General features: G+C 53.4%; 1 protein-coding gene across 2 annotated transcripts in view; it reads left to right on the forward strand.

Annotated features, from left to right (window-relative positions):
* The window catches only part of LOC148504048 (DNA (cytosine-5)-methyltransferase 3A-like), a 281,101-nt gene extending 260,448 nt beyond the window's left edge, over positions 1-20,653 (forward strand). For both annotated transcript variants that reach the window (XM_088448871.1, XM_088448872.1), the window contains 8 exons: positions 1,275-1,487; positions 1,578-1,736; positions 1,819-1,926; positions 2,237-2,393; positions 3,505-3,651; positions 4,694-4,738; positions 18,631-18,710; positions 20,537-20,653. In XM_088448871.1, the coding sequence (XP_088304997.1) occupies positions 1,275-1,487; positions 1,578-1,736; positions 1,819-1,926; positions 2,237-2,393; positions 3,505-3,651; positions 4,694-4,738; positions 18,631-18,710; positions 20,537-20,653 (1,026 nt within the window). The remainder of the gene's footprint in view (positions 1-1,274; positions 1,488-1,577; positions 1,737-1,818; positions 1,927-2,236; positions 2,394-3,504; positions 3,652-4,693; positions 4,739-18,630; positions 18,711-20,536) is intronic.
* The last annotated feature ends 863 nt before the right edge of the window (positions 20,654-21,516 follow it).

A 21,516-nucleotide genomic window follows, 5' to 3' on the forward strand; every position in this document is an offset into this window, starting at 1 on the left:
ATTGCCCTGTTAGGACTGGATGAGACACACATTGCCCTGTTAGGACTGGATGAGACGCACATGGCACTGTTAGGACTGGATGACACACACATTGCACTGTTAGGACTGGATGAGACGCACATTGCCCTGTTAGGACTGGATGAGACACACATTGCCCTGTTAGGACTGGATGAGACGCACATGGCACTGTTAGGACTGGATGAGACGCACATGGCACTGTTAGGACTGGATGAGACGCACATGGCACTGTTAGGACTGGATGAGACGCACATGGCACTGTTAGGACTGGATGAGACGCACATGTACAATGTTGCGGATTACTGATCAGTGCGCCCTCTGCTGGTGGGCAGAGTAGTTGCGCATAGAGCTGTTTAGAGTTGAGATTGCTGCACATGTATTAGTAACCGTGCTGATGTCCCCCTCACTCTCATCACTAATACAATGCAGCATGAGGCAGTATCTCAGGAGGGAGGAGCTGAGGTTATCATCTGTACAGCAAAGACCCTTATTGGTGCTTATTATAGGGCCACATAGTGTCACCCCTTATGTATACAGTGATATTGCTGATTATACACAGTGACATTGGGTATTATGCTGGTGACGTGTTACATACAGCCATTGACACCAGTGATTATATTGGTGATTTGCAGACACTGGTTATTATACAGGAGATATACAGAGATACATTATATACAGTGACCCTGGTGTTAGTGCGTAGTGTAAGTGTTAGCCGGAGACACTGACGATCATACTGACATTACTCACAGTTAGTGGTAATCTTTAGGTGTTAAACGCAGGTACTGGTAGTGGTACTGTTATACGGATTCCAGCGGTCAAAGTCCCAACGCCGGCATCCAGACAGAGTTTGTCGGTATCCTAACCATTCCCCTCTCCCTAACCCTAATCCTCCCTCCCCGGGGCCTAACCCTAACCTCCCGCACCCTAAACTATTACCCTCCCACCCAGGTGCCTAACCCCACTATTTACCTTCGGGATGCCGGTACCGGGATTCAGACAGGTGTCGGAGGCACTGGTATTCTAAGTGCCGGCATCCCGCATGCCTGGAAATTGTCCGCATCCCATATTGGTTATATAGAAGTTACACATCTATAGTGAAACATCTCAAGCTTCTGGTGACCACTGTTCCACCATCCAGCTTTGAGGGACAGTACTGTACAGCAACCACCTGCCCCATCCTTGGTAATGTGCATTTAGATGCAACCACCCCACGGTTCCTCTCCTGAACCCCTTGTCAATGTTTTTTCCCCCTACAGGCTGAAAAAAAGCAGCAGCTGGTCGCTGTCATAAACGCCATGGAGGAAACGGCGTCACGGGACCCCCAGAAAGAAGAAGAGACCACTCCGCCTGCCTCTCAGCAACCCACGGACCCTGCTTCGCCTACTGTGGCCACCACTCCTGAGCCTGTGGTGGTCGATGCCGTGGATAAGAGCGCCTCGAAGTCAGCCGATGATGAAGCAGAGTATGAGGTACGGAGAGCCGGAGCCCCGGGACCAGTTATCGAGGTCTCTCTATTACCATATTGAGATAAGTGTCTCACTCTTCTGTATTACATGTAGGACGGGCGTGGCTTTGGCATTGGGGAGCTGGTTTGGGGCAAGCTGCGTGGGTTCTCCTGGTGGCCTGGGCGCATCGTCTCGTGGTGGATGACCGGAAGGAGTCGGGCGGCAGAAGGGACACGTTGGGTGATGTGGTTTGGAGACGGCAAGTTTTCTGTGGTACGTTGACTGGCTACTATAGCGTTAAAGGGGGTTCGGTGGTGATGTGTAAATATCATATATGATCTCTCTACCTTCTCAGGTCTGCGTGGAGAAGCTGATGGCCCTCAGTTCCTTTTCAAACACTTTCCATCAGGCAACATACAGCAAGCAGCCCATGTACAGGAAAGCCATTTACGAGGTCCTACAGGTGAGGAGACATCTCTTAGCCTCACTCGTGTCCCAGCAAGGAACCCGGTGACATTTAGCTGCGATTAAGGAACCATATTTCCTATGGTTGTGCTAGAACCAGGAGCCGGATTCCCTATGAGAGGCCTCCAGAGATACCTGCTGGAGGTTGGATAAACTAGTAGATGATGCATGAGATTTATGCCTAGGTCTATAATAAACATATTGCCTTCTGGTGAGGATGCTGAAAAGCGCATATCACGTTGGGCTGTCAGTTCATACAGACGGACCTGGGGCTCTAATATCCCCCCTGTGTCTTGTGTTTTCTGTAGGTGGCCAGCACCCGAGCAAGAAAAGTTTTCCCATCGTGCCCTGAGAACGATGAGACGGATACCTCCAAGTCTATTGATATCCAGAACAAGCAGATGATTGAGTGGGCCTTGGGAGGGTTCCAACCATCTGGACCCAAGGGCCTGGAGCCCCCTGAAGGTGAGAGAACCTGCTGAGTGGTGAGGGCAGCTACGCAGGTGACACTCGTTATCCATTGTGACTTTAGTCTAGTTGTGAAGCTGGGAATATAATTTTGCTAGAGGAGACCGCTGATGTTTTTGCAGCTTTGGTTTCAGAGACCGTCCACATCTAGTAAAAGCCATTGAGCTTTCTTCCAGGGGCCCCTTATGGTTCCAGAGTTACACCCATCCCTATTTAGCCTCTGTTGTACGTTGGTATTCCCAACCAGATGTATCTCGGTCGCCAGTAGAAGTCTTGTATACTTAGTATATAATAAAATCAGTCCGTAGTGATGTTCTCTTAAGCCGGGTACACACTGACAAATATATTGGCCGATCAGTTGATCGGCAATATATCTGGTGCCCGTTGGCCAGTGTGTACCAGCGATATGCCTGTGAACGACGTCGTTCAGACATATCGCGTTGGGTGTGCTGCACAGCCGATGGCAGACATATATCTGTCCATCAGGCAGTGTGTACAGACCGTCATACAGCAGAGGCCGCAGGGAGGGGGTGGGACAGGCCCCCCGGCCAGCAGGACCCGCAGCCAGAAGCAGATAATGTAGAAGCAGATAGTGTGTATGAACGACCATCATCTAAAGATATATCTGTGCGGTGTGTACCCAGCCTTACTCTTCTGCGTTATATATTAAATCTCAGAAGGTCAGAAAAGGAGTATTGCGGAAGGAAGAGTAATATCGGATGGCAATGACGGGAGATTTTAGCTCTCGCAAATCTAAGCTTTCACGATGCGTAAAACAACAGCGGTAAATGAAATCCACAGCACTCCACAATATAAACCTATTGATTGTTACATCAACTCCAGAGTTCAGTCCAGGCCACAAGACGAGAATTGTGACTGCAGAGCCCCCTAGTGTTTGATGTCCAACACTACAGTACTCCCAGCCGTTATCTATTCCATTACATTCCGTAGAGGCCCTGACAGTCCAAGTGCATTATGGGAGCTGTAATTCACACGGCCTAGCTGTGTTGTGTAGTACAATTATTGGCCCCCGTGCTTCCGTAAGATGGACCCGTCACTGGCTTGCTGATATTCACAAGACTGTTTCTTCATTTATATGTCTCTACAGAGGAACGCAACCCGTACAAAGAGGTTTACACAGAAATTTGGGTAGAACCAGAAGCTGCTGCTTATGCCCCGCCTCCTCCCACTAAGAAACCCCGAAAAAGCACAGAAAAGCCGAAGGTGAAGGAGATCATCGACGAGCGCACACGAGGTACGACCCCCCCCCCCCAGCTCTCGCTACCAATACCTTCACCTGAATGTAAGCGCCTTCCGAGAGGAACCCCCCAGACTTTGCTATTACAGGGAGTAAGGGCCCACAGGCCAGCCCTCACCACTGAGTAATCTGCTGCCTCATACCCCTTGTATTACAGAGATAAATTTGGTGGAAGACGGAGTCCCGGCAGGAGAGGCAAGTGTTAGACACTCTTGGTGGTTGTGTGAGCGAATTAGACCCTTTGGGTCCACTTTGCTCACACAACAAAGAAAATGGCACTTGTGGTGTATAATACAACAGTACGCTTGGGGTTTGGGGCTTCTCTCTCTTGCATCACTCTGGGACGGTGGAATCTAGAACGTCTTTGGTTGGTTTGTTCATCTGCCAGATAACAGCTGCTTGATGTAGTTGTGGGACTCATTCGGGGGGATTAGACTTCCTTCTTCTCCCGTTGTCTAAGCTGGGGGCGGCTCTTTGCTTGAGTTGAACACATCCAGCTGAGATGACCATTCGCCCGTATAACGTGGAGAGACTCCGACTTCACACCGTGCAAAACGGGCGCTGCAGATACGTAAACGAGCCTGACAGGTGTGCCATTCATATTTATCTTACCCCTTTACTCCCACCTGTAAAATATATAAAGAGAAATACGTCTTCCAGCTGGTATATGAGAACCGTGTCCACTAAAGAGGATAATCGCTAAACACAATGTACTTATTGTCTTTATAAGATCCATCAGCTGTTTCCCGTATCGTTCAAGCTGTCGTCCTTGATAACTGCCCTATTGAGATGGCGCTGATACCCCCCCTCATCCTAGCTGTACTGTGATTGGCAGTTACAGTTCTGGTGCAGAGACCGCCCATCGCAGTGCCCTGGTTTCATCTCCGCAGGGCGGGTGTGCTATGGATGAGCTGAACTGCAGAGCAGGCGCCAGCTGATGGACCTGTAAGACGTTCCGCAGAATGATTGCTAGTACAGCAGGGTTACTGTCTCCCCCACATGTCTGTGCTCTACATTCTCTTTCCTTCTGTTTTGGCAGAGAGGCTGGTCTATGAAGTAAGAGAGAAGTGTCGGAACATTGAAGGTGAGTGTCTAATGACTGTGATCTGCCGTCACAGGTTACATAATGTACAGTGACCTTATAATGTTCCCTTTATTATTGTGTATTGTTCATGTGTATGGCACAGGTGCTATATGTGTCATGACGCTGCACACCGTGGGATAATACCAACACATTCTCACTCAGGAGCAAACTTCCTGCAGTCTGGTAATAACAACCTCTGAGGCACAGAAAGCATCTTCTCTCTCTCCTCCTCCTCCTCCTGTACTGTCTGATGTACACCGGGCCTGGGAGCGAGCACACTGCACCTAGGAAGACGTCCTCTATACACACAGCCTCCTCCTGTGCTGTCTGCTGTACACCGGGCCCCTGAGCGAGCACAGTGCACCTAGGAAGACGTCCTCTATACACACACAGCCTCCTCCTGTACTGTCTGCTGTACACCGTGCCCCTGAGCGAGCACCGAGCACCTAGGAAGACGTCCGCTATGCACACAGCCTCCTCCTGTGCTTTCTGCTGTACACCGGGCCTGGGAGCGAGCACACTGCACCTAGGAAGACGTTCTCTATACACACAGCCTCCTCCTGTGCTGTCTGCTGTACACCGGGCCCCTGAGCGAGCACAGTGCACATAGGAAGACGTCCTCTATACACACACAGCCTCCTCCTGTGCTGTCTGCTGTACACCGGGCCCCTGAGCTAGCACCGTGCACCTAGGAAGACGTCCTCTATACACACAGCCTCCTCCTGTGCTTTCTGCTGTACACCAGGCCCCTGAGCGAGCACAGTGCACCTAGGAAGACGTCCTCTATACACACACAGCCTCCTCCTGTGCTTTCTACTGTACACCGGGCCCCTGAGCGAGCACACTGCACCTAGGAAGACGTCCTCTATACACACAGCCTCCTCCTGTGCTGTCTGCTGTACACCGGGCCTGGGAGCGAGCACAGTGCACCTAGGAAGACGTCCTATATACATACAACCTCTTCCTGTGCTTTCTGCTGTACACCGGGCCCCTGAGCGAGCACAGAGCACCTAGGAAGACGTCCTCTATACACACAGCCTCCTCCTGTGCTTTCTGCTGTACAACGGCCCCTGAGCAAGCACAGTGCACCTAGGAAGACGTCCTCTATACACACAGCCTCCTCCTGTGCTTTCTGCTGTACACCGGGCCTGGGAGCGAGCACAGTGCACCTAGGAAGACGTCCTCTATACACACAGCCTCCTCCTGTGCTGTCTGCTGTACACCGGGCCCCTGAGCGAGCACAGAGCACGTCGGAAGACGTCCTCTATACACACAGCCTCCTCCTGTGCTTTCTCCTGTACACCGGGCCCCTGAGCGAGCACAGTGCACCTAGGAAGACGTCCTCTATGCACACAGCCTCCTCCTGTGCTTTCTGCTGTAAATCGGGCCTGGAAGCGAGCACAGTGCACCTAGCAAGACGTCCTCTATACACACAGCCTCCTCCTGTGCTTTCTGCTGTACACCGAGCCCCTGAGCGAGCACACTGCACCTAGGAAGACGTCCTCTATACACACAACCTCCTCCTGTGCTTTCTGCTGTACACCGGGCCCCTGAGCGAGCACAGTGCACCTAGGAAGATGTCCTCTATACACACACAGACTTCTCCTGTGCTGTCTGCTGTACACCGGGCCCCTGAGCGTGCACAGAGCACCTAGGAAGACGTCCTCTATACACACAGCCTCCTCCTGTGCTTTCTGCTGTACACTGGGCCTGGGAGCGAGCACAGTGCACCTAGGAAGACGTCCTCTATACACACAGCCTCCTCCTGTGCTGTCTGCTGTACACCGGGCCCCTGAGCGAGCACACTGCACCTAGGAAGACGTCCTCTATACACACATCCTCCTCCTGTGCTTTCTGCTGTACACCGGGCCTGGGAGCGAGCACAGTGCACCTAGGAAGATGTCCTCTATACACACAGCCTCCTCCTGTGCTTTCTGCTGTACACCGGGCCCCTGAGCGAGCACACTGCACCTAGGAAGACGTCCTCTATACACACAGCCTCCTCCTGTGCTTTCTGCTGTACACCGGGCCCCTGAGCGAGCACAGTGCACCTAGGAAGATGTCCTCTATACACACACAGCCTTCTCCTGTGCTGTCTGCTGTACACCGGGCCCCTGAGCGTGCACAGAGCACCTAGGAAGACGTCCTCTATACACACAGCCTCCTCCTGTGCTTTCTGCTGTACACTGGGCCTGGGAGCGAGCACAGTGCACCTAGGAAGACGTCCTCTATACACACAGCCTCCTCCTGTGCTGTCTGCTGTACACCGGGCCCCTGAGCGAGCACACTGCACCTAGGAAGACGTCCTCTATACACACATCCTCCTCCTGTGCTTTCTGCTGTACACCGGGCCTGGGAGCGAGCACAGTGCACCTAGGAAGATGTCCTCTATACACACAGCCTCCTCCTGTGCTTTCTGCTGTACACCGGGCCCCTGAGCGAGCACACTGCACCTAGGAAGACGTCCTCTATACACACAGCCTCCTCCTGTGCTTTCTGCTGTACACCGGGCCTGGGAGCGAGCACAGTGCACCAAGGAAGATGTCCTCTATGCACACAGCCTCCTCCTGTGCTGTCTGCTGTGCAGCGGGCCCCTGAGCGAGCACAGTGCATCTAGGAAGACGTCCTCTATACACACACAGCCTCCTCCTGTGCTGTCTGCTGTACACCGGGCCCCTGAGCGAGCACAGAGCACCTAGGAAGACCTCCTCTATACACACAGCCTCCTCCTGTGCTTTCTGCTGAACACCGGGCCCCTGAGCAAGCACACTGCACGTAGGAAGACGTCCTCTATACACACATCCTCCTTCTGTGCTTTCTGCTGTACACCGGGCCCCTGAGCGAGCACACTGCACCTAGGAAGACGTCCTCTATACACACACAGCCTCCTCCTGTGCTTTCTGCTGTACACCGGGCCCCTGAGCAAGCACAGTGCACCTAGGAAGATGTCCTCTATACACACAGCCTCCTTCTGTGCTTTCTGCTGTACACCGGCCCCTGAGCGAGCACAGTGCACCTAGGAAGACGTCCTCTATACACACAGCCTCCTCCTGTGCTTTCTGCTGTACACCGGGCCCCTGAGCGAGCACAGTTCACTTAGGAAGACGTTCTCTATACACACAGCCTCCTCCTGTGCTTTCAGCTGTACACCGGGCCTGGGAGCGAGCACAGTGCCCCTAGGAAGACGTCCTCTATACACACAGCCTCCTCCTGTGCTTTCTGCTGTACACCGGGCCTGGGAGCGAGCACAGTGCACCTAGGAAGACGTCCTCTATACACACAGCCTCCTCCTGTGCTTTCTGCTGTACACCGGGCCTGGGAGCGAGCACAGTGCACCTAGGAAGACGTCCTCTATACACACAGCCTCCTCCTGTGCTGTCTGCTGTACACCGGGCCCCTGAGCGAGCACAGTGCACCTAGGAAGACGTCCTCTATACACACACAGCCTCCTCCTGTGCTTTCTGCTGTACTCCGGGCCTGGGAGCGAGCACCGTGCACCTAGGAAGACGTCCTCTATACACACAGCCTCCTCCTGTGCTTTCTGCTGTACACCGGGCCCCTGAGCAAGCACAGTGCACCTAGGAAGATGTCCTCTATACACACAGCCTCCTCCTGTGCTTTCTGCTGTACACCGGCCCCTGAGCGAGCACAGTGCACCTAGGAAGATGTCCTCTATACACACAGCCTCCTCCTGTGCTGTCTGCTGTACACCTGGCCCCTGAGCGAGCACAGAGCACGTAGGAAGACGTCCTCTATACACACAGCCTCCTCCTGTGCTTTCTGCTGTACACCGGGCCTGGAAGCGAGCACAGTGCACCTAGGAAGACGTCCTCTATGCACACAGCCTCCTCCTGTGCTTTCTGCTGTAAACCGGGCCTGGAAGCGAGCACAGTGCACCTAGCAAGACGTCCTCTATACACACAGCCTCCTCCTGTGCTTTCTGCTGTACACCGGGCCCTTGAGCAAGCACACTGCACCTAGGAAGATGTCCTCTATACACACAGCCTTCTCCTGTGCTGTCTGCTGTACACCGGGCCCTTGAGCGAGCACAGAGCTCCTAGGAAGACGTCCTCTATACACACAGCCTCCTCCTGTGCTTTCTGCTGTACACCGGGCCTGGGAGCGAGCACAGTGCACCTAGGAAGACGTCCTCTATACACACAGCCTCCTCCTGTGCTGTCTGCTGTACACCGGGCCCCTGAGCGAGCACAGAGCACCTAGGAAGACGTCCTCTATACACACAGCCTCCTCCTGTGCTTTCTGCTGTACACCGGGCCCCTGAGCGAGCACACTGCACCTAGGAAGACGTCCTCTATACACACAGCCTCCTCCTGTGCTTTCTGCTGTACACCGGGCCTGGGAGCGAGCACAGTGCACCTAGGAAGATGTTCTCTATACACACAGCCTCCTCCTGTGCTTTCTGCTGTACACCGGGCCCCTGAGCGAGCACACTGCACCTAGGAAGACGTCCTCTATACACACACAGCCTCCTCCTGTGCTTTCTGCTGTACACCGGGCCTGGGAGCGAGCACAGTGCACCTAGGAAGACGTCCTCTATACACACAGCCTCCTCCTGTGCTTTCTGCTGTACACCGGGCCCCTGAGCGAGCACAGTGCATCTAGGAAGACGTCCTCTATACACACAGCCTGCTCCTGTGCTGTCTGCTGTGCACCGGGCCCCTGAGCGAGCACAGTGCATCTAGGAAGACATCCTCTATACACACACAGCCTCCTCCTGTGCTGTCTGCTGTAAACCGGGCCTGGAAGCGAGCACAGTGCACCTAGCAAGACGTCCTCTATACACACAGCCTCCTCCTGTGCTTTCTGCTGTACACCGGGCCCTTGAGCAAGCACACTGCACCTAGGAAGATGTCCTCTATACACACAGCCTTCTCCTGTGCTGTCTGCTGTACACCGGGCCCCTGAGCGAGCACAGAGCACCTAGGAAGACGTCCTCTATACACACAGCCTCCTCCTGTGCTTTCTGCTGTACACCGGGCCCCTGAGCGAGCACACTGCACCTAGGAAGACGTCCTCTATACACACAGCCTCCTCCTGTGCTTTCTGCTGTACACCGGGCCTGGGAGCGAGCACAGTGCACCTAGGAAGATGTTCTCTATACACACAGCCTCCTCCTGTGCTTTCTGCTGTACACCGGGCCCCTGAGTGAGCACACTGCACCTAGGAAGACGTCCTCTATACACACAGCCTCCTCCTGTGCTTTCTGCTGTACACCGGGCCTGGGAGCGAGCACAGTGCACCAAGGAAGATGTCCTCTATGCACACAGCCTCCTCCTGTGCTGTCTGCTGTGCACCGGGCCCCTGAGCGAGCACAGTGCATCTAGGAAGACGTCCTCTATACACACACAGCCTCCTCCTGTGCTGTCTGCTGTACACCGGGCCCCTGAGCGAGCACAGAGCACCTAGGAAGACCTCCTCTATACACACAGCCTCCTCCTGTGCTTTCTGCTGAACACCGGGCCTGGGAGCGAGCACAGTGCACCTAGGAAGATGTTCTCTATACACACAGCCTCCTCCTGTGCTTTCTGCTGTACACCGGGCCCCTGAGCGAGCACACTGCACCTAGGAAGACGTCCTCTATACACACAGCCTCCTCCTGTGCTTTCTGCTGTACACCGGGCCTGGGAGCGAGCACAGTGCACCAAGGAAGATGTCCTCTATGCACACAGCCGCCTCCTGTGCTGTCTGCTGTGCACCGGACCCCTGAGCGAGCACAGTGCATCTAGGAAGACGTCCTCTATACACACACAGCCTCCTCCTGTGCTGTCTGCTGTACACCGGGCCCCTGAGCGAGCACAGAGCACCTAGGAAGACCTCCTCTATACACACAGCCTCCTCCTGTGCTTTCTGCTGAACACCGGGCCCCTGAGCAAGCACACTGCACGTAGGAAGACATCCTCTATACACACATCCTCCTTCTGTGCTTTCTGCTGTACACCGGGCCCCTGAGCGAGCACACTGCACCTAGGAAGACGTCCTCTATACACACACAGCCTCCTCCTGTGCTTTCTGCTGTACACCCGGCCCCTGAGCAAGCACAGTGCACCTAGGAAGATGTCCTCTATACACACAGCCTCCTTCTGTGCTTTCTGCTGTACACCGGCCCCTGAGCGAGCACAGTGCACCTAGGAAGACGTCCTCTATACACACAGCCTCCTCCTGTGCTTTCTGCTGTACACCGGGCCCCTGAGCGAGCACAGTTCACTTAGGAAGACGTTCTCTATACACACAGCCTCCTCCTGTGCTTTCAGCTGTACACCGGGCCTGGGAGCGAGCACAGTGCCCCTAGGAAGACGTCCTCTATACACACAGCCTCCTCCTGTGCTTTCTGCTGTACACCGGGCCTGGGAGCGAGCACAGTGCACCTAGGAAGACGTCCTCTATACACACAGCCTCCTCCTGTGCTTTCTGCTGTACACCGGGCCTGGGAGCGAGCACAGTGCACCTAGGAAGACGTCCTCTATACACACAGCCTCCACCTGTGCTGTCTGCTGTACACCGGGCCCCTGAACGAGCACAGTGCACCTAGGAAGACGTCCTCTATACACACACAGCCTCCTCCTGTGCTTTCTGCTGTACTCCGGGCCTGGGAGCGAGCACCGTGCACCTAGGAAGACGTCCTCTATACACACAGCCTCCTCCTGTGCTGTCTGCTGTACACCTGGCCCCTGAGCGAGCACAGAGCACGTAGGAAGACGTCCTCTATACACACAGCCTCCTCCTGTGCTTTCTGCTGTACACCGGGCCTGGAAGCGAGCACAGTGCACCTAGGAAGACGTCCTCTATGCACACAGCCTCCTCCTGTGCTTTCTGCTGTAAACCGGGCCTGGAAGCGAGCACAGTGCACCTAGCAAGACGTCCTCTATACACACAGCCTCCTCCTGTGCTTTCTGCTGTACATCGGGCCCTTGAGCAAGCACACTGCACCTAGGAAGATGTCCTCTATACACACAGCCTTCTCCTGTGCTGTCTGCTGTACACCGGGCCCCTGAGCGAGCACAGAGCTCCTAGGAAGACGTCCTCTATACACACAGCCTCCTCCTGTGCTTTCTGCTGTACACCGGGCCTGGGAGCGAGCACAGTGCACCTAGGAAGACGTCCTCTATACACACAGCCTCCTCCTGTGCTGTCTGCTGTACACCGGGCCCCTGAGCGAGCACACTGCACCTAGGAAGACGTCCTCTATACACACAGCCTCCTCCTGTGCTTTCTGCTGTACACCGGGCCTGGGAGCGAGCACAGTGCACCTAGGAAGATGTTCTCTATACACACAGCCTCCTCCTGTGCTTTCTGCTGTACACCGGGCCCCTGAGCGAGCACACTGCACCTAGGAAGACGTCCTCTATACACACACAGCCTCCTCCTGTGCTTTCTGCTGTACACCGGGCCTGGGAGCGAGCACAGTGCACCTAGGAAGACGTCCTCTATACACACAGCCTCCTCCTGTGCTTTCTGCTGTACACCGGGCCCCTGAGCGAGCACAGTGCATCTAGGAAGACGTCCTCTATACACACAGCCTGCTCCTGTGCTGTCTGCTGTGCACTGGGCCCCTGAGCGAGCACAGTGCATCTAGGAAGACATCCTCTATACACACACAGCCTCCTCCTGTGCTGTCTGCTGTACACCGGGCCCCTGAGCGAGCACAGTTCACTTAGGAAGACGTTCTCTATACACACAGCCTCCTCCTGTGCTTTCTGCTGTACACCGTGCCTGGGAGCGAGCACAGTGCACCTAGGAAGATGTCCTCTATACACACAGCCTCCTCCTGTGCTTTCTGCTGTACACCGGCCCCTGAGCGAGCACAGTGCACCTAGGAAGACGTCCTCTATACACACAGCCTCCTCCTGTGCTTTCTGCTGTACACCGGGCCCCTGAGCGAGCACAGTTCACTTAGGAAGACGTTCTCTATACACACAGCCTCCTCCTGTGCTTTCAGCTGTACACCGGGCCTGGGAGCGAGCACAGTGCCCCTAGGAAGACGTCCTCTATACACACAGCCTCCTCCTGTGCTTTCTGCTGTACACTGGGCCTGGGAGCGAGCACAGTGCACCTAGGAAGACGTCCTCTATACACACAGCCTCCTCCTGTGCTTTCTGCTGTACACCGGGCCTGGGAGCGAGCACAGTGCACCTAGGAAGACGTCCTCTATACACACAGCCTCCTCCTGTGCTGTCTGCTGTACACCGGGCCCCTGAGCGAGCACAGTGCACCTAGGAAGACGTCCTCTATACACACACAGCCTCCTCCTGTGCTTTCTGCTGTACTCCGGGCCTGGGAGCGAGCACCGTGCACCTAGGAAGACGTCCTCTATACACACAGCCTCCTCCTGTGCTGTCTGCTGTACACCTGGCCCCTGAGCGAGCACAGAGCACGTAGGAAGACGTCCTCTATACACACAGCCTCCTCCTGTGCTTTCTGCTGTACACCGGGCCTGGAAGCGAGCACAGTGCACCTAGGAAGACGTCCTCTATGCACACAGCCTCCTCCTGTGCTTTCTGCTGTAAACCGGGCCTGGAAGCGAGCACAGTGCACCTAGCAAGACGTCCTCTATACACACAGCCTCCTCCTGTGCTTTCTGCTGTACACCGGGCCCTTGAGCAAGCACACTGCACCTAGGAAGATGTCCTCTATACACACAGCCTTCTCCTGTGCTGTCTGCTGTACACCGGGCCCCTGAGCGAGCACAGAGCACCTAGGAAGACGTCCTCTATACACACAGCCTCCTCCTGTGCTTTCTGCTGTACACCGGGCCCCTGAGCGAGCACACTGCACCTAGGAAGACGTCCTCTATACACACAGCCTCCTCCTGTGCTTTCTGCTGTACACCGGGCCTGGGAGCGAGCACAGTGCACCTAGGAAGATGTTCTCTATACACACAGCCTCCTCCTGTGCTTTCTGCTGTACACCGGGCCGCTGAGCGAGCACACTGCACCTAGGAAGACGTCCTCTATACACACACAGCCTCCTCCTGTGCTTTCTGCTGTACACCGGGCCTGGGAGCGAGCACAGTCCACCTAGGAAGACGTCCTCTATACACACAGCCTCCTCCTGTGCTTTCTGCTGTACACCGGGCCCCTGAGCGAGCACAGTGCATCTAGGAAGACGTCCTCTATACACACAGCCTGCTCCTGTGCTGTCTGCTGTGCACCGGGCCCCTGAGCGAGCACAGTGCATCTAGGAAGACATCCTCTATACACACACAGCCTCCTCCTGTGCTGTCTGCTGTACACCGGGCCCCTGAGCGAGCACAGTTCACTTAGGAAGACGTTCTCTATACACACAGCCTTCTCCTGTTCTTTCTGCTGTACACCGGGCCAGGGAGCGAGCACAGCGCACCTAGGAAGACGTCCTCTATACACACAGCCTCCTCCTGTGCTTTCTGTTGTACACCGGGCCTGGGAGCGAGCACAGTGCACCTAGGAAGACGTCCTCTATACACACAGCCTCCTCCTGTGCTTTCTGCTGTACACCGTGCCTGGGAGCGAGCACAGTGCACCTAGGAAGACGTCCTCTATACACACACACAGCCTCCTCCTGTGCTGTCTGCTGTACACCTGGCCTGGGAGCGAGCACAGTGCACATAGGAAGACGTCCTCTATACACACAGCCTCCTCCTGTGCTTTCTGCTGTACACCGGGCCCCTGAGCGAGCACAGTGCACCTAGGAAGATGTCCTCTATACACACAGCCTCCTCCTGTGCTGTCTGCTGTACACCTTGCCCCTGAGCGAGCACAGTGCACCTTGGAAGACGTCCTCTATACACACACAGCCTCCTCCTGTGCTTTCTGCTGTACACCGGGCCCCTGAGCGAGCACAGTGCACCTAGGAAGACGTCCTCTATACACACAGCCTCCTCCTGTGCTGTCTGCTGTACACCGGGCCTGGGAGCGAGCACAGTGCACCTAGGAAGACGTCCTCTATACACACACACAGCCTCCTCCTGTGCTTTCTGCTGTACACCGGCCCCTGAGCGAGCACAGTGCACCTAGGAAGATGTCCTCTATACACACACAGCCTTCTCCTGTGCTTTCTGCTGTACACCGGGCCTGGGAGCGAGCACAGTGCACCTAGGAAGACGTCCTCTATACACACAGCCTCCTCCTGTGCTTTCTGCTGTACACCGGGCCTGGGAGCGAGCACAGTGCACCTAGGAAGACGTCCTCTATACACACACAGCCTTCTCCTGTGCTGTCTGCTGTACACTGGGCCCTGAGCGAGCACAGAGCACCTAGGAAGACGTCCTCTATACACACACAGCCTCCTCCTGTGCTTTCTGCTGTAGTCTGACCAAAGAGAGAATCAGTAAATAAATCCATTTCCACATATTAATCACTGTTGTTATATGAAATGATTGACACTTTTCTTATCATATTACCGTATATTAGTAAAAAATTATAATACTTAAAATGTAAAAGTAGTTTCTTCTGCAGGGTCCATAGGCTCCACTGGGAGATCTTAGAGTTTAGGTGATGGCAAGGACATCTGGATACCACGCAGTTAATTTTTTTCTCCCAGGATGCACTGGACCTCTCCCTATACCCCGCCCCCGGGCCAGAGACACCTCAGTTTCGTCTGGTGCCCGGCCGGAGTCTGGTCACTGTAGCGCAGTTTTTACTAGTGGACAGCGCAGACAGTCCAGTGTGATGTCCGCGCTGCAGCTTTACACCGCGCTGGCGCAAAGACACCGGTACTAAGCCTGCATGGCTGCCTTCGGCATCTACTTCTTCAGGATCTCGGACCTCGTCCTTTCGGTCCTTTCGGCCCCTGGGTAAGCCTAAGTGTCAGTACTTTCATAGACAGTCAGCCCTTAAAAAGACAGGCCTGGAGTACCAGACGTCCTGCGGCCAAGTCCGATGACAAGGATTCAGCCTGACGGGACAGGCCTCCCTTTGGGGGATCACAAGGTGGGAGGCCGACTTCTTCAGTTAGCCCAGTGCTGGGGCCAGACCACAACAGTCACTTTGGTAAGAGAAGTGGTCTCTCACGGGTACGCCCTTGCCTTCTGCAGAAGGCCTCCCCAGCAATAATTCTGCACAAGCCCTTTGTCAGACAAAGACAAGGCATTACAGATCCAGAAAGTGATACAATCCTTGCTTTAAGCGGGAGTGGTCATCCCTATCCCGTTACCTCAGAGTGGAATGGGTTATTACTCCAATCTCTTTCTGTTCCGGATGCCGAAGGGATCCTAACGGCCTGTCCTCAATCTAAAGTCCCTGAACAGATACCTCAGGGTACCTCGGGTCAGGATGGAAACCTTCCGCTCAATTATACTGGCTATGGAAGCGGGGGATTTTATGGTATCGCTGGATATTCAGGATGCATACCTGCATATTCCAATTGCTTCATCTCACCAACGTTTCCTCCGTTTTGCTATACAGCAACAACATTTCCAGTTTCGGGCTCTGTCGTTTGGTCTCTCAGCAGTCCCTCGAATGTTTACCAAGGTTATGGCTGTCATGGCAGCCCATCTACGGCATCAGGGTGTTCGGCTGTTGCCTTACCTGGACGACCTCTTATTGTTGGCAGAGTCTCAAGTGGTACTTCAACACCACCTACAGCTGACAGTGTCTGTGCTTCAGGCTCACGGATGGTTGATCAATTGGACAAAGTCCTCCCTGACATCATCTCAGAGGATGCTCCATCTAGGAGCTCTGTTGGATTCCCAACAGCAGAGAATATTTCTGACCGCAGAAAATATCTCCACCTTGCAGACGCGAGTACCCAGATGCCTCCACAGTCGTCGAGTGTCCATCCACTCTGCAATCTCTCCAGGTGGAACGGATTACCCCATCAGGTGCATCTGTCCCTTGCCTGGTGGCTGCAGACGTGTCACCGCACCAAGGGGCGCCCCTTTTGGACTCCAGAATGGGTTCTCCTGACGATGGACTGCAGTCTCCGGGGTTGGGGGCGCAGTGACAGGTCCACACTCCTTTCAGAGGCGGTGGACAGCAGAGGAGTCAGCTCTACCAATCAACATATTGGAGCTTCCGGCAGTCTTTAGGGCCGTTCAGCAAGCCAGACTCCTACTTTGCGTAAAACCCGTAGAGGTTCAGTCAAACAATGCCACAACAGTGGCTTACATCAATCATCAAGGAGGAACTTGAAGTCAGCGATAACAGAGGTGTCACGCATTCTAACATAGGCAGAAGGCCATATCGGCAGTGTTCATTCCGGGGGTCCTCAATTGGGAAGCAGACTTCTCAGCCATCACGACGTGCATCAAGGGGAATGGTCTCTTCACCAAGAGGTGTTTCAACTCCTAGTGCGCAAGTGGGGACTTCCAGAAGTGGACCTCATGTCCTCCAGGCTCAACCACACTCCTGGTCGATGCTCTGTCAGTAAAGTGGACCTTCCAGTTTGCGTATCTATTGCCTCTAGTCTCCCTTCTTCCTCGGGTCATTCGAAAGTTCAAGCAAGAGTCAGAAATGGTCCTGCTGGTGGCTCCAGCGTGGCCAAGAAGACATTGGAACTCAGATCTTCGGAGTCTCTCCATTGACACTCCATTGCTGTTGCTTCCACGTCCGGACATGTTGTCTCAGGGTCCCTACCTTTACACGCACCTGGGTCGTCTGTTTTTGACAGCGTGGCTCTTAAGGTCCAAAGGTTTTTCCAGCTCTGTGGTCAGTACCATGCTCAGAGCACGTAAACTGGCCTCTACTCGCATATGTGGCATACCTATTTTCAGTGGTGGTGTCCCAGGGGTATTTAAGATACCTAGGCTTTTGGCTTTCCTTCAAGCAGGTTTGGACCTTTGGTCTCCTCTTAGCCTCACTGAAGGTGCATATTTCGGCTCTCTGTTTAGTTTCAATGAAGGATTGCTACTTTACTGGACATTTGTACTTTCCTGCAGGGTGTCCTGCGGAGTCAGCCTCCCTTTGTCCCTCCTGTGGCTCCATGGGAGTTGACTGTTGTCCTTAAGGCTGTGGGTCCTTTGTGGGCAGCTCGCCGTGGCGCCTCAGCTGTTCAGCTTTGTAAGGAGGCCACGTGGTCTTCTGTCCATACCTTTTTAAAGTTCTATGCATTTAATACATTTGCTTCTCAGGCGGCGGATTCTCCTGTCATATCAGGAGCGTCCCCACAATTAAAGGACTGCTTTGGTACATCTCCAAGGTCTCCCTGTGGAGACTATGGACCCTGAAGAATGAGAGATTGGTAAGAAGTTACCTTTGTTATTTCTCTTTCTTCGAAGTCCATAGGGTCCACAGGGCACCCACCCTGACGCTCCTTGCTTCAGATGGGCCTCGCTCTGGTCACCGGTTTTACGTCTCCTTATATGTGAGAATGTGATTCTTGAGTATTCCAGACTTTCTTCTCTCTCTTTTATCCTCCTTCGGCCTTTGGCTTGTTACGTAACTGAGGTGCTGCTGGCCCGGGGGGCGGGGTATAGGGAGAGGCCTAGTGCAGCCTGGGAAAAAAAAATTAACTGCATGGTGCCCGGATGTCCTTGCCATCACGTAAACCCCAAGGTCTCCCTGTGGACCCTATGGACTTCGAAGAAAGAGAGACAAAGATAAGTTCTTACCATATCTCTTATTTTTCATACTAATCAGATTGCTATTCAAAAAACCTCATAAAAATATACTGTATTCCTCCAATTAGTAGTTTCTATATACACATAACATATATGGACTTAATGGGGACATCTCTGATATATGTCATAACCCAACTCTGGGTCATTACTATCTGTAATTATGGGGCAGTAATATCAGCAGGAAGCGCTCCCCCTGGAGGTTACAGAAGTGGTCTGACACACACTGCACGCAGCCTCAGGTTCTAGAACAGTGTGTGATAGTTTGTCATTAAGCAGTGTTTGCATGCATACTGAGACCAGAGATTGAGGATTAAATAAGTATATTTCTGCTCATTTCCAGATATCTGCATCTCCTGTGGCAGTTTGAATGTTTCTCTGGAACACCCCCTATTTAATGGGGGAATGTGCCAAAACTGTAAGGTAATTTCATGATGACTTCACTTAGTAATGATAGAGAGCACTTTACAGGGGAAGATAGAGCTCACTATACAGGGGGAGGAGAAGCTCTGATGTGTGGAGGAAGCTGTCAGTAAGGATAGAGCTCACTATACAGGGGGAGGAAGCTCTGATGTGTGGAGGAAGCTGTCAGTAAGGATAAAGCTCACTATACAGGGGGAGGAGAAGCTCTGATGTGTGGAGGAAGCTGTCAGTAAGGCTTGGGATCACTATACAGGGGGAGGAGAAGCTCTGATGTGTGGAGGAAGCTGTCAGTAAGGATTGGGATCACTATACAGGGGGAGGAGAAGCTCTGATGTGTGGAGGAAGCTGTCAGTAAGGATAGAGCTCACTATACAGGAGGAGGAGAAGCTCTGATGTGTGGAGGAAGCTGTCAGTAATGATTGGGATCACTATACAGGGGGAGGAAGCTGTCAGTAAGGATTGGGATCACTATACAGGAGGAGGAGAAGCTCTGATGTGTGGAGGAAGCTGTAAGTAAGGATTGGGATCACTATACAGGGGGAGGAGAAGCTCTGATGTGTGGAGGAAGCTGTCAGTAAGGATAGAGCTCACTATACAGGAGGAGGAGAAGCTCTGATGTGTGGAGGAAGCTGTCAGTAATGATTGGGATCACTATACAGGGGGAGGAAGCTGTCAGTAAGGATTGGGATCACTATACAGGGGGAGGAGAAGCTATGATGTGTGGAGGAAGCTGTCAGTAAGGATTGGGATCACTATACAGGGGGAGGATAAGCTCTGATGTGTGGAGGCAGCTGTCAGTAAGGATAGAGCTCACTATACAGGGGGAGGAGAAGCTCTTATGTGTGGAGGAAGCTGTCAGTAAGGATAGAGCTCACTATACAGGGGAGGAGAAGCTGTTATGTGTGGAGGAAGCTGTCAGTAAGAATAGAGCTCACTATACAGGGGGAGGAGAAGCTCTGATGTGTGGAGGAAGCTGTCGGTAAGAATTGGGATCACTATACAAGGGGAGGAAGCTGTCAGTAAGACTTGGGATCACTATACAGGGGGAGGAGAAGCTCTGATGTTTGGAGGAAGCTGTCAGTAAGGATAGAGCTTGTTATACAAGAGGAGGAGAAGCTCTGATGTGTGGAGGAAGCTGTCAGTAAGGATTGGGATCACTATACAGGGGGAGGAGAAGCTCTGATGTGTGGAGGAAGCTGTCAGTAAGGATAGAGCTCACTATACAGGAGGAGGAGAAGCTCTGATGTGTGGAGGAAGCTGTCAGTAATGATTGGGATCACTATACAGGGGGAGGAAGCTGTCAGTAAGGATTGGGATCACTATACAGGGGGAGGAGAAGCTATGATGTGTGGAGGAAGCTGTCAGTAAGGATTGGGATCACTATACAGGGGGAGGAACCTGTCAGTAAGGATTGGGATCACTATACAGGGGGAGGAGAAGCTCTGATGTGTGGAGGAAGCTGTCAGTAAGGATTGGGATCACTATACAGGGGGAGGAAGCTGTCAGTAAGGATTGGGATCACTATACAGGGGGAGGAGAAGCTCTGATGTGTGGAGGAAGCTGTCAGTAAGGATTGGGATCACTATATAGGGGGAGGAAGCTGTCAGTAAGAATTGGGATCACTATACAGGGGGAGGAAGCTGTCAGTAAGGATTGGGATCACTATACAGGGGGAGGAAGCTGTTAGTAAGATTTGGGATCACTATACAGGGGGAGGAAGCTGTCAGTAAGGATTGGGATCACTATATAGGGGGAGGAAGCTTGCGCTTTTGGGAAATGTCCAGCGTCTGTTTCCATTGTGATCACTGCCTATACTTCCTTCACAGAACTGCTTCCTAGAGTGTGCATACCAGTATGATGATGACGGATACCAGTCCTACTGCACCATCTGCTGCGGAGGGCGGGAGGTGCTAATGTGCGGCAACAATAACTGCTGCAGGTGAGACGTGGGATTGTTGTGTCCCTTCTCCAGCTGTCTGCTCAGTATTAGAAGCCGCCACCACTGGACAACAGGGTTTGGTTACTGTTTTTGCGCTCACAGGGTATTCAGAAGGGATCAGTTTTGTATTTGTTAGATCTGAAGCAATATAACAGTGTCTGTGTCCTGGTGCTTTGTAATGTATCTGTGATGGGGGATCAGCAAAGTGTGTGTGTGATGGGATGGGGGATCAGCAAAGTGTGTGTGTGATGGATGGGGGATCAGCAAAGTGTGTGTGTGATGGGATGGGGGATCAGTAAAGTGTGTGTGTGATGGGATGGGGGATCAGCAAAGTGTGTGTGTGTGTTTGATGGGATGGGATGGGGGATCAGCAAAGTGTGTGTGTGTGATGGGGGATCAGCAAAGTGTGTGTGTGATGGGATGGGGGATCAGCAAAGTGTGTGTGTGATGGGATGGGGGATCAGCAAAGTGTGTGTGTGATGGGATGGGGGATCAGCAATGTGTGTGTGTGATGGGATGGGGGATCAGCAAAGTGTGTGTGTGTGATGGGATGGGGGATCAGTAAAGTGTGTGTGATGGGATGGGGGATCAGCAAAGTGTGTGTGTGATGGGATGGGGGATCAGCAAAGTGCGTGTGTGATAGGATGGGGGATCAGTAAAGTGTGTGTGATGGGATGGGGGATCAGCAAAGTGTGTGTGTGATGGGATGGGGGATCAGCAAAGTGCGTGTGTGATGGGATGGCGATCAGCAAAGTGTGTGTGTGATGGGGAATCAGCAAAGTGTGTGATGGGGATCAGCAAAGTGCGTGTGATGGGGGATCAGCAAGGTGTGTGTGATGGGATGGGGGATCAGCAATGTGTGTGATG

Source organism: Taudactylus pleione, unplaced genomic scaffold (genome assembly GCF_031769625.1).
Source record: "Taudactylus pleione unplaced genomic scaffold, aTauple2 ptg000470l, whole genome shotgun sequence".
In the NCBI taxonomy this organism is placed as follows: domain Eukaryota; kingdom Metazoa; phylum Chordata; class Amphibia; order Anura; family Myobatrachidae; genus Taudactylus; species Taudactylus pleione.